Below are 13,009 nucleotides of genomic sequence, written 5' to 3'. Positions count from 1 at the left end.
ACGGCCAGTCTCTGCACAATCTGCCAGTCCCAACACAGATGCCCAGTCCCAACACAGATTCCAAGTCCCAGCACAAACTCCCAGTCTCAGCATAGACTTTCAAACTGAACACAGACTCCCAGTCTCAGAATAGACTCCCAAACTCAGGACAGACTCCCGGTCTCAGCACAGACTCCAAATCTCAGCACAGACTCACGAGCTCAGTACAGACTCCAGTCTCAGCACAGACTCCCAATCTCAGCATAGATTCCCAGTCTCAGCACAGATTCCAATTCTCAGCACAGACTTCCAGTCTCAGCACAGATTCCTGGCCTCAGCACAGACTCCCAATCTCAGCAATGACTTTCAGTCTCAGGACAGACACCCGTCTCGGGACAAACTCTCATGTTTCAGAACAAACTCCCAGTCTCAGGACAGACCCCCAGTCTCAGCCAAGACTCCCAGTCTCAACAGAGACTCCCAGTCTCAGTACAGACTCCCATTCTCAGCAAAGACTTCCAATCTCAACACAGATTCCAGTCTCAGCACAGACTCCCAGTCTCAGCACAGACTCCCAATCTCAGCACGGTTTCCCAGTCTCAGCACAGACTCCCATTCTCAGCAAAGACTTTCAGTCTCAGCACAGACTCCCAGTCTCAGCACACATTTCCAGTCTCAGCAGGGACTCCCATTCTCAGCAAAGACTCCCAGTCTCAGCACAGTCTCCAAATCTCAGCACACACTCACCATCACGTCGTAGACTCCCAGTCTCAGCACAGACTCTCAGTCTCAGCACAGACTCCCAGTCTCAGCACAGACTCCCAGTCTCAGCACAGACTCTCAGTCTCAGCACAGACTCCCAGTCTCAGCACAGACTGGAAATGTGTTGCTGGAAAAGCGCAGCAGGTCAGGCAGCATCCAGGGAACAGGAGAATCGACGTTTCGGGCATAAGCCCTTCACAGACTCCCAATCTCAGCACAAACTCCCAATCTCAGCACAGACTTCCAGTCTCAACACAGGCTCCCAGTCTCAGCATAGGCCTCCAGTCTCAGCAGGGTCTCCCAATCTCAGCAAAATCTCCCAGTCTCAGCACAGACTCCAAGTCTCAGAACAAACTCCTAGTCCCCACACAGACGCCCAGTGCCAGCACAGAAATTGAGCTTCATCACAGACTCCCAATCTCAGCACAGACTCCCAGTCTCAGCACAGACTCCCAGTCTCAGCACAATCTGCCAGTGCCAACACAGACGCCCTGTCCCAACACAGACTCCCAGTGCCAGCACTAACACCCAGTCTCAGCATACACTTTCAAACTGAACACAGACTCCCAGGCTCAGGACAAACTCCCAGTCTCAGCATAGACTCCACATCTCAGCACGGACTCCCAATCTCAGCACAGACTCCCAGTTTCAGCACAGATGTCCAGTCTCAGCACAGATTCCTGGGCTCAGCACAGACTCCCTGTGTCAGTACAGACTCCAAGTCTCAGCACAGTCTCCCAGTTTCAGCACAGTCTCCCATTTTCTGCACGGACCCCAGCCTGTGCACGGACTCCCAGTCCTACCACAGACTCCCACTCTCAGCACAGGATCCTGGCCTGAGCACAGACTCCCAGTCTCAGGACAAACTCCCATGTTTCAGAACAAACTCCCAGTCTCAGCCAAGACTCCCAGTCTCATCACAGAGCCCCAGTCTCAGCAGTGACTCCCAATCTGAGCAAAGGCTCCCAATCTCAGCACAGACTCCCAGCCTCAGCACAAACTCCTAGTCCCTGCACAGACTCCCAGTATCAGCATAAACTCCTAGTCCCTGCGCAGACATCCAATATCAGCACAGACTCCCAGTCTCAGCACCAACTCCGAGTTCCAACTCAAACACCCAGTCTCAGCACAGACTCCCAGTCTCAGCATATACTCCCAGTCTCAGCACAGACTCCCAATCTCAGCACGGACCCCCAGTCTCAGTGCAGACTCCCAGTCTCAACACAGACTCCCATTCTCAGCACAGACTCCCAGTCTCAGCACAGACTCCCAATCTCAGCACGGACCCCCAGTCTCAGTGCAGACTCCCAGTCTCAACACAGACTCCCATTCTCAGCACAGACTCACTGTCTCAGCACAGACTCCCAATCTCAGCACAGACTGCCAGTCTCAGCACAAACTCCTAGTCCATACACAGACTCCCAGTGTCAGCACAGAAACCGAGACACATCACAGACTCCCAGTCTCAGCACAAACTCCTAGTCTATACACAGACTCCCAGGGTCGGCACAGACTCACATTCTCAGCACAGACTTTCAGTCTCAGCACAGACTCCCAATCTGAGCACGGACTCCCAATCTCAGCACAGGTTCCTAGTCTCAGCATCGACTTTCAAACTCACCACACACTCCCAGTCTCAGAACAGACTCCCAGTCTCAGCAAAGACTCCCAGTCTCAGCCTAGATTTCCAATCTCAGGACAGACTCCCAGTCTCAGCACGGCCTCCAAATCTCAGCACCCACTCACGATCTCAGCACAGATTACCAGTCTCAGCACAGACTCCCACACTCAGCAGAGACTCCCACTCGCAGCACAGTCTCTCAATCTCAGCACAGACTCCCAGTCTCAGCATAGACTCTCATTCTCAGCACAATCTGCCAGTCCCAACACAGACGCAAATCCCAACACAGACTCCCAGTCCCAGCACAAACACCCAGTCTCAGCACAGACTTTCAAACTGAACACAGACTCCCAATCTCAAGACAGATTCCCGGTCTCAGCACAGACTCCAAATCTCAGCACAGACTCACGAGCTCAGTACAGACTCCCAATCTCAGCACAGATTCCCAATCTCAGCAAAAACTTCCAGTCTCAGGACAAACACCCGGTCTCGGGACAAACTCTCATGTTTCAGTACAAACTCCCAGTCTCAGGACAGACCCTCAATCTCAGCCAAGACTCCCAGTCTCATCAGAGACTCCCAGTTTCAGCACAGAGCCCCAGTCTCAGCAAAGACTCCCATTCTCAGCACAGACTCACAGTCTCAGGACAGACTTCCAGTCTCAGCACAGGCTCCCAGTCTCAGCACAGACCCCCAGTCTCAGCCAAGACTTCCAGTCTCAGCACAGATTCCCAGTCTCAGCACAGACTCCCAGTATTAGCACAGACTATCAGTCTCAGCACAGATTCCCAGTCTCAGCACAGACTCCCATTCTCAGCACAGACTCCCAGTCTCAGCACAGACTTCCAGTCTCAGCACAGACTCCCAGTCTCAGCACAGACTCCCAGTCTCAGCACAGGCTCCCAGTCTCAGCAGGGACTCCCAATTTCAGCAAAAACTCCCAGTCTCAGCACAGACTCCCAGTCTCAGAACAAACTCCTAGTCCCTACACAGACGCCCAGTGCCAGCACAGAAACCGAGCTTCATCACAGACTCCCAATCTCAGCACAGAATCCCAGTCTCAGCACAATCTGCCAGTGCCAACACAGATGCCCAGTCCCAACACAGACTCCCAGTGCCAGCACTAACACCCAGTCTCAGCATACACTTTCAAACTGAACATAGACTCCCAGTCTCAGGACAAACACCCGGTCTCAGCATAGACTCCAAATCTCAGCACGGACTCCCAGTCTCAGCGTAGACTCCCAGTCTCAGCACAGATTCACAGTCTCAGCACAGACTCTCAAATCACAGCACGGACTCCCAGTCTCAGCGCAGACTCCCAGTCTCAACATAGACTCCCAATCTCAGCACGGACTCCCAATCTCAGCACGGACTCCCAATCTCAGCACGGACTCCCAGTTTCAGCACAGTCTCCCATTTTCTGCACGGACTCCAGCCTGTGCACGGACTCCCAGTCCTACCACAGGCTCCCAGTCTCAGCACAGGTTCCTGGCCTGAGCACAGACTCCCAGTCTCAGGACAAACTCCCATGTTTCAGAACAAGCTCCCAGTCTCAGCCAAGACTCCTAGTCTCATCACAGACTCCCAGTCTCGGCACAGAGCCCCAGTCTCAGCAGTGACTCCCAATCTGAGCAAAGACTCCAAATCTCAGCACAGACTCCCAGTCTCAGCACAAACTCCTAGTCCCTGCACAGACTCCCAGTCTCAGCACAAACTCCTAATCCCTGCGCAGACATCCAGTCACAGCACAGACTCCCAGTCTCAACACAGAATCCTAGTCTCAGAACATACTCCCAGTCTCAGCACAGACTCCCAATCTCAGCACAGACTTCCAGTCTCAGCACAGACTCAGTCTCAGCACAGACGTCCAGTCTCAGCACAGATTCCTGGCCTCAGCACAGACTCCCAGTCTCAGCACAAACTCCTAGTCCCTGCGCAGACATCCAGTCTCAGCACAGAATCCCAGTCTCAACACAGAATCCCAGTCTCAGCACAAACTCCGAATTCCAACTCCAACACCCAGTCTCAGCACAGACTTCCAGTCTCAGTACATACTCCCAGTCTCCGCACAGACTCCCAGTCTCAGCACAGACTCCCAATCTCAGCACAGACTCCCAGTCTCAGCCAGACTCCCAGTCTCAGCCAGACTCCCAGTCTCAGCACAGACTCCCAGTCCCAGCACAAACTCCCAATCTCAGCATAGACTTTCAAACTGAACAAAGACTCCCAGTGTCAGTACTGACTCCAAGTCTCAGCACGGTCTCCCATTTTCTGCACGGACCCCAGCTTGTGCACAGACACCCAGTCCCACTACAGACTCCCAGTCTCATCACAGCATCCCAGACTCAGCACAGACCCACAGTCGCAGCACAGAAAACGAGATTCATCACAGACTCCCAGTGTCAGCACAGACCCACAATCTCATTACAGATTCTTATGCTCAGCACAAACTCCTCGTCCCTACACAGACTCCCAGCCTCAGCACAGACTCCCAGTCTCAGGACAATCTGCCAGTCCCAACACAGATCCCAGTCCCTACACAGACTCCCAGCCTCAGCACAGACTCCCAATCTCAGCACAGACTCCCAGTCTCAGCACAGACTCCCAGTCTCAGCACAATCTGCCAGTCCCAACACAGACCCCAGTCCCAACACAGACCCCAGTCCCAACACAGACTCCCAGTCCCAATACAAACTCCCAGTCTCAGCATAGAATTTCAAACTGAACACAGACTCCCAGTCTCACGACAGACGCCCGATCTCAGGACTGACTCCCAGTCTCAGCACAGACCCCCAGTCTCACGACAGATGGCCAGTCTCAGCACAGTTTCCCAATCTCAACACAGACTCCCAGTCTCAGCATAGACTCTAAGTCTCAGCAGGGACTCCCAATCTCAGCAATAACTCCCAATCTCAGCACAGACTCCCAATCTCAGACACAGACTCCCAGTCTCATCACAGACTCCCAGTCCCACCACAGATTCCTGGCCTCAGCACAGACTCCCAGTCTCAGGACAGATTCCTGGCCTCAGCACAGACTCCCAGTCTCAGGACAGACTCCCATGTTTCAGAACAAACTCCCAATTTCAAGACAGACTCACAGTCTCAACACAGACCCCCAGACTCATGGATTCCTAGTCTCAACATGGACTCCCAATCTCAGCATGGATCCCATCGTCAACACTGATTCTCAGCCTCAGCCTGCACTCCCAATCTCTGCAGAGACTCCCAATCTCAGCACAGACTTATAGTCCCAGCACAGGCTCCCAGTCACAGCACGGATTCCAGTCTCAGCACAGATTCCCAGTCTCTGTCCGGACTATCAATCCCAGCAGGGATTCCTAGTCTCAGCACAGACTCCCTGTCTCGGCACAAACTGCCAATCTCAGCACGGACCCCCAGCCTTAGCACAGCTTCCCAGTCTCTGTACGGATTCCCAGTCTCAGCGCGCTGTCCCAGCCTTGAAATTCTCAAGTTCAACCCTCAGCACTGTTTGGAGACAGTACAGACTACGTTGAAAGGTCTCTTATTCTGAATTTTACGAATCTGTATTTTTCTAATTTAATCCATGGATTTTAACTTTTTTTCTTACTCTATCATGCAAGTTTTTAAAATTTCTTTATTTTAAAAATATTTTAAAAATATTTTAAAAATATTCCTCCCACAGTCCAAAGATGTGCAGGGTCAGGTGAATTGGCCGTGCTAAATTGCCCGTAGTGTGAGGTAAGGGGTAAATGTAGGGGTATGGGTGGGTTGCGCTTCGGCGGGTCGGTGTGGACTTGTTGGGCCGAAGGGCCTGTTTCCACACTGTAATGTAATCTAATTTCCGAAGAATTTGTACATAAGACTCGGTGCCTGGGTTCCTTTGATTCTAAGGTAGCGTGGAATATGGCGATTTCTTAAATTTTCACTGTACTCATGTAAGTTCATGTGATTACAAAGCTAATTCTAATTCTCCCCTGCTGAGGTTCTACAGCACTTTCCATGTGCCTCTGCAATATTTTGCCTGTTTCCTTTATCAGTCTTCTGTTTTCCTAAGAATGAAATCCTGAGCAACTCAATCTGGTACAAGCAGAAGTTTGTAACCAATGACTTAATAAACTTTTTGTAATTTGAAGTCACAACTGTAAATAAAGCTACCTCAATTATGGAGAGTTAAATTTAAATTTGTTTTCCACTCAGACCAACATGGCACTGAAAACTATTGCTTTTAAGTCCTTATTTTTGGTTTGTATTCTGAGCATTATAGGAACAATGCAATTATAATTTCCTGGGGCAATTACAGTTTGATTTCAGTATATAAAGGTAGAATCTGAAATAGGAATGATGTGGAGGTGCCACTGTTGGACTGGGTGGGACAAGGACAGAAGTCACACAACACCAGGTTAGAGTGCAACAGGTTCATTTGAAATCACACGTTTGTGATTTTAAATAAACCTGTCAGACTATAACCTTGATTTGGAGATGCCGGTGTTGGACTGGGGTGTACAAAGTTAAAAATCACGCAAGACCAGGTTATAGTCCAACAGGTTTAATTGGAAGCACACTAGCTTTCGGAGCGTCGCTCCTTCATCAGGTGATTGTGGAGGGCTCAATCCTAACACAGAATTTATAGCAAAAATTTACAGTGTGAAGTAACTGAAATTATACATTGAAAAATTGATTGTCTTTTAAGCCTTTCATCTGTTAGAATACAGTGATAGTTTCACTTCTTGCATGTGTAAATCACAAAAGCTTTTTTTTTAAAAGTTGCATTCTCGGGTTAGCTGCTAACAATGGTGATAGCTAGACAATCTGCTGAAGGTGTTGGCCCCCTGTGTTCTCTGTCTATGTACCCTCACAAGAACGGGGTACGATGCTCAACTCATCGACCGCCAGTTTCGACGTGCCACAGCAAGGAACCGTAATGACCTCCTCAGGAGACAGACACGTGCTGCAACTGACAGGGTACCCTTCGTTGTTCAGTATTTCCCAGGAGCTGAAAAATTACGCCATGTTCTTCGTGACCTGCAACACATTATCAATGAGGATGAGCACCTCACCAAGACCTTCCCCACACCTCCACTACTCGCCTTTAAACAACCGCCAAACCTCAAACAGATCGTTGTTATTAGCAAGCTGCCCGGCTCTCAGGACAACTCCATACAGCCCTGTCACGGTAGAAGCTGCAAGACGTGTCAGAGTGTGGACATAGATACCACCATTACGTGTGGGGACACCTCCCACCTTGTACGTGGCAGGTACTCATGTGACTCAGCCAACGTTGTCTATCTTATACATTGCAGGCAAGGATGCGAAGGCATGGTACATTGGGGAAACCGCGCAAAAGCTACGGCAAAGGATGAATGGGCACCGTACAGCAATCAACAGACAGGAGGGTTCCCTCCCAGTTGGGGAACACTTCAGTGGTCCAGAACATTCAGCCTCGGACCTTCGGGTGACCATCCTCCAAGGTGGACTTCGGGACAGGCAGCAGAGAAAAGTGGCCAAGCAGAGGCTGATAGCTAAGTTCGGTACCCATAGGGAGAGCCTCAACCGGGACCTTGGGTTCATGTCACATTACAGGTGACCACCATTGCACTACACACACACACACACAGATACTCCTATTTACACACACTCTCTCAGACACACACACACACACACAGGCACTCCTATACACACATACACACTGACATACATACACACAGACGCGCACACAGACACCCACACACACCCTTACAGACACACACACTCCCACACTCACACATGCACCCCTCACCGACTTAAGACACTCTGCACTCACTACACACACACATACACTTTTTCACACTCACAACCCCCAACCCAGACAGACACACACACACACAGACAAAGACCCACATGCACACATATATTTTGTGGGGTGAATTTGTACTTGCAGGGTTACATTGCACTTTGCTCAAAAACTGCATGCATTCATGTAGAACTCTGAGCTCAAAAACTGCATGAATTTATGTAAAACTCTGTTATCTCACTTTTTAGATTAGAATCAATCTAAACATCATGGCATAGACAGAGAACACAGGGGGCTAACACCTTCAACATATTGTCTAGCTATCACCATTGTTAACAGCTAATCCGAAAATGCAACTTTTTTTAAAAAAAGCTTTTGTGATTTACGCATGCAAGAAGTGAAACTATCACTGTATTCTAACAGATGAAGGCTTAACAGACAATCAATTTTTCAATGTATAATTTCAGTTACATTACACTGTAAATTTTTGCTATAAATTCTGTGTTACGATCGAGCCCTCCACAATCACCTGATGAAGAAGCGTCGCTCCGAAAGCTAGTGTGCTTCCAATTAAACCTGTAAGACTATAACCTGGCATTGTATGTCTTCTGACTGAAATAAGAAAGCCAGCCAGGTAAGTTGAACTGTTCAGGAAGGGCTCACAATCAGAGGATTAATTAAGATGAGTAAAGTTAAAAAGTCACACAACACCAGGTTATAGTCCAACGGGTTTATTTGGAAGCACTAGCTTTCGGAGTGCTGCTCCTTCATCAGGTAGTTGTAACGGATGAGCTTGAAGAAGCAGCGCTCCGAAAGCTAGTGTTTCCAAATAAACCTGTTGGACTATAACCTGGTTTTGTGATTTTTAACTTTGTTCACCCCAGTCCAACACCGGCACCTCCACATCATAAGATTAGCAGATTAGGCATACTTACATTTTGTTCAACCAGAGAACTTCTTTTGTACTTACCAGGTGGGCACCTCTCCGTCACCGACACTCCATGTTTATTCTGAGCTAGGCACGAAACACAAAAGCTTGCTGTTGTTTCCAGTCTCAGTGTACTAACTGAATGAGTGCCATTGAATTCTGACTTTATACTGACCCTGGGATCAGTGAGGTTTATACTTTCATCACTGATCTTCCATGTGATGACAGCAGGAGGACTGGCCTCAGCAACGCACTTGTACAGGACTTCCTGGCTGATTGTTACCTTGTCAGGCTTATCTAGAAAAAAGGAAATAAAATCCATTGGAGATCTTACTTAGTATGAACAAATCACTCGCTGAGCAGGTTAATGCCAAAGAGAGCCTGGATTGGAATCTTAGTCTTGAAATTGAATTCATCAACTGGAATCAAAGCTGGAGTTAAAGCTTTTGACAGAAAAAAAATACAAAAAAAATTTGCTTGACTGATCATGAGGGAATGACTTGTTTTCTGCATCGATGTTTCTGGGTGATGTGAAAACATATTTATGTGTCTGTGCAAGTCTACATGTTACAAGAAAAACTTCAAATAAAGGACAAGACTTGATATGCAACATATATTTCACAGGATCCCTATGGTGCAGAGAGACAGGCCATTTGGGCGACTGAGTCTACCCTATTCTTGTAACCTCACATATATCATGGCTAACCCACTTAGCCTGTCTATTATGGGACAAAGTTTAAACACACACAACACCAGGTTATGGTCCAACAGGTTTATTTGGAAGCACTAGCTTTTGCAGCACTGCTCCTTCATCAGGTGGCTGTGCAGCATAAGACATAAGGGACTATTTTAGCTTGGCCAGTCCACCAAACCGGCACATCTTTGGACTGTGGTAGGAAACTGGAGCAAGCCCTCACAGACATGGGGTGAATGTGCAAACTCCACACAGACAGTCGCCTGAGGTTGGGATTAAACCTGGATCCCTGGCACTGTGGAGCAGCAGTGCTAACCACTGAGCCACAGAGCCCAGCCAATACACTTTTAAAAGACAGAGAAGCATTTCTTGATTAACTCCTGCTCCTAAAGTAGATAATGAAGCTAATCTACAGTGTTAGCATAATGGTTACAGTACAGAACGAGGCCATTCTGTGCTGGATTTCTGAAGGAGTAGTTTAACTCCACTCTCCCACCTTTTCTCCAGTTACCTTTACATTCTTCTTTATCAGGTACCAATCTAATCTGCTTATGAAGGCCTCAACTGAACCTAGCTCCTCTATGGACACAAGCAGCACATTCCAGAGCGTAACCATTCACCGTCTGAAAATGATTTCCCCAATATCAGTACAATCCATGAATATATCCTGCTGATAGTTAAACAACGTCTCTTATAAACGATTGCTCAGATAAAGTTCATGCGTATCATAATTGCATTGAATCACTGCTATGGGTAGACGATAACCTAGTGGTATTAACAATCCAGTAGCCCATGTAATGTTCTGGTGACCCAGGTTTGAATGCTGTCACAGCAGATGCTGCAAATTGAATTCAATTTTGAAAAATTCTGGAATTAAGAGTCTAATGATGATCGTGAACCCATTGTCGATTGTTGGAAAAACCCATCTGGTTCACTAATGCCCTTTAGGGAAGGAATCTACGATCCTTACCTGGTCTGGCCTACATGTGACTCCAGACCCACAGCAATGTGGTTGACTGTTACTGGCCTCTGGGCAATTAGGGGTGGGCAATAAATGCTGGCCTAGCCAGGGATGCCCCCAATCTGTAAATGAATTTGAAAATATCAGGAGGAGCTCTTTATAAGCACAAAGGCTTCACCTCTCCCCAAACTGTTAACTTTCTCACTCATCTTAAAAACAAAGCTTTCTGATTCCAAAATGTTTGACGGCGAGATCCAAAATACAATCGACTTTAACTACACCGGTTGGCTAAAATGCAAAGGAGAGACATTGAACCAGTTTGCTATGATTCACAAGGGTAACACTTAATTGGGATGAAGCAAGGTATCAGTGCTGATGGAAAAAAAAAGTCTGTTTCAATCTTTAAATTCCCCAGTCGGTTTTTTATCAGGCTCTGTTATGTTGGGGACACTTAACCTGATGTAAGCCTGATGTGGCAATGCTGATGTTGGACTGGAGTGGACAAAGTTAAGAATCACACAACACCAGGTTATAGCCCAACTATACTTCCGAATAAACCTGTTCGACGAGAACCTGGTGTTGTGTGATTTTTAACTACCTAAGCTTGGAAAAGCCAGATGTGTACAGTGAGGCCATATTAGAATCAGTTGTGCGCTTTGTTTTACATTACTGCTATGGAGGTTCCGGTGTTGGACTGGGATGTACGAAGTTAAAAATCACACAACACCAGGTTATAATCCAACAAGTTTATTTGGAAGCATTAGCTTTTGGAGCACTGCTCCTTCATCAGCAGTACTCTTAAAGATAATGCTTTCAAGTAAACTTGTTGGATTATAGCCTGGCGCTGTGTGATTTTCTACATCACTGTTATTGTAGCCTGTAATGGAAAATTAACAAATTTAATATTTACTGTGAAATCTAAAAGAGAATGCCTTTCTAAATTTAACGCTTTGCTGAGCTTTTCAACAATATTTTGTTGAATTCTGCAGCCAGGAGACAGCTTGGCTTTGCTTATATTCAACTTGACCTTGCAACAGTCGAATTCAGCGAAAGCTGAGGAATGCATAAGAACAGTTATGTCCACGACCAGGGGATGAAAAAATAACAACGTGAGTTTTCCCAGTCTTTGCCCTTGAGAGCGTGATAAGAATGATATAGGAAGAGTATTTGAATTATGCTCAAGTGCCCCTTACATGAGTCATCTGGCCGAATGTATTGGGTCGGCTCCGCAGAATCTGAATAAAAACTCTTTTCTTTGCTCTTGCTAACAGTTGAGTCGATTTAATTTCCATGACATAGACTTAATGAGGTTACTACTTCATGTCTAATGTTTTATTTTAGTATGTTATACCACTACCAAATGCTAGCATGCATTACACACCACAAGTGTTTTCATAATTTATGGATCATAGAATTCCTACAGTGCAAAAACAGACCATTTGGCCCATTGAGTCCACACTGACCCTCCGAAGAACACCCACCCAGACCCACACTCCCTCTCTACCATACACTTTCCCTGTAATCCTGTGGTCAATCCACCTAACCTGCACACCTTTGGGCTGTGGGAGGAAACCCTCGCAGTCACGTGGGAAACATGCAAATGCCACAGAGTCACGTGAGGGTGGAATCAAACCCAAGTCCTTGACACTGTGATGCAGCAGTGCTAACCACTGAGCCATCGTGCCATCCTAAGATTGCCTATAAGCTGCCTCATTATTCTGTGTAGGGATATGTATGCTCGGCTATACCTTGCAATTTTCAAAAAAAGGGATAGCTCTCAGGTCTGAGCAGGTAGCATTTTACATTGAACTTTAACATCTCGTAAATGCTTCGAGTCTTACACATGTCAAGGCATGGACTCAATTTGCCGAATGGCCTGCTTCCACACTGTAGGGGTTCTAAAAAGTTGCTTGTATCCTGTAAACGCTTAGGAAGCTGGAAAATAATGTTCATTCTGCATTCAAGTTGTTTGTTCAGCTTCAGACTCTGAATCGGTTGCTTTGAATGAGAAGGTGATTGAGTTTCCTCACTCTCAGATTTCAGCGACTAACTCATTCCTATTGATTGACTCAACTATGTTTAATTCACACCAAGTCGGAGATTTGATTGCTAAATTAACAGATTGGTTTTCATCTCAGCTAATGCTTCATGCTAGGGACAAAAAAACTGCAGATGCTGGAATCCGCAATAGACAAGCAGGAGGCTGGAAGAACACAGCAAGCCAGGCAGCATCAGGTGGAGAGGTCGATGTTTTGGGTGTATTCTTCAGGACAAACAGCCAAGCGTCTGGAATTGAGACTAGCTCTA

General features: G+C 47.2%; 1 protein-coding gene across 5 annotated transcripts in view; it reads right to left on the bottom strand.

The window, feature by feature from the left end:
• LOC122556949 (B-cell receptor CD22-like) overlaps nucleotides 1-13,009 on the bottom strand; it is a 113,937-nt gene that overhangs the window by 63,720 nt on the left and 37,208 nt on the right. For 4 of the 5 annotated variants that reach the window (XM_087995480.1, XM_087995479.1, XM_087995481.1 and 1 more), the window contains one exon: nucleotides 9,090-9,344. In XM_087995480.1, the coding sequence (XP_087851606.1) occupies nucleotides 9,090-9,344 (255 nt within the window). Of the gene's footprint in view, nucleotides 1-6,885; nucleotides 7,372-9,089; nucleotides 9,345-13,009 lie in introns of those variants that run through there. The other variant, XM_087995483.1, reaches the window with a different exon arrangement.

The sequence above is a fragment of the Chiloscyllium plagiosum genome, unplaced genomic scaffold (assembly GCF_037043375.1).
Source record: "Chiloscyllium plagiosum isolate Xiang-an unplaced genomic scaffold, Cpla_swu_hap1 HiC_scaffold_16, whole genome shotgun sequence".
NCBI lineage: Eukaryota > Metazoa > Chordata > Chondrichthyes > Orectolobiformes > Hemiscylliidae > Chiloscyllium > Chiloscyllium plagiosum.
Note: the sequence above shows the minus strand (reverse complement) of the source record. Positions and strands in the feature narration are given on the sequence as shown.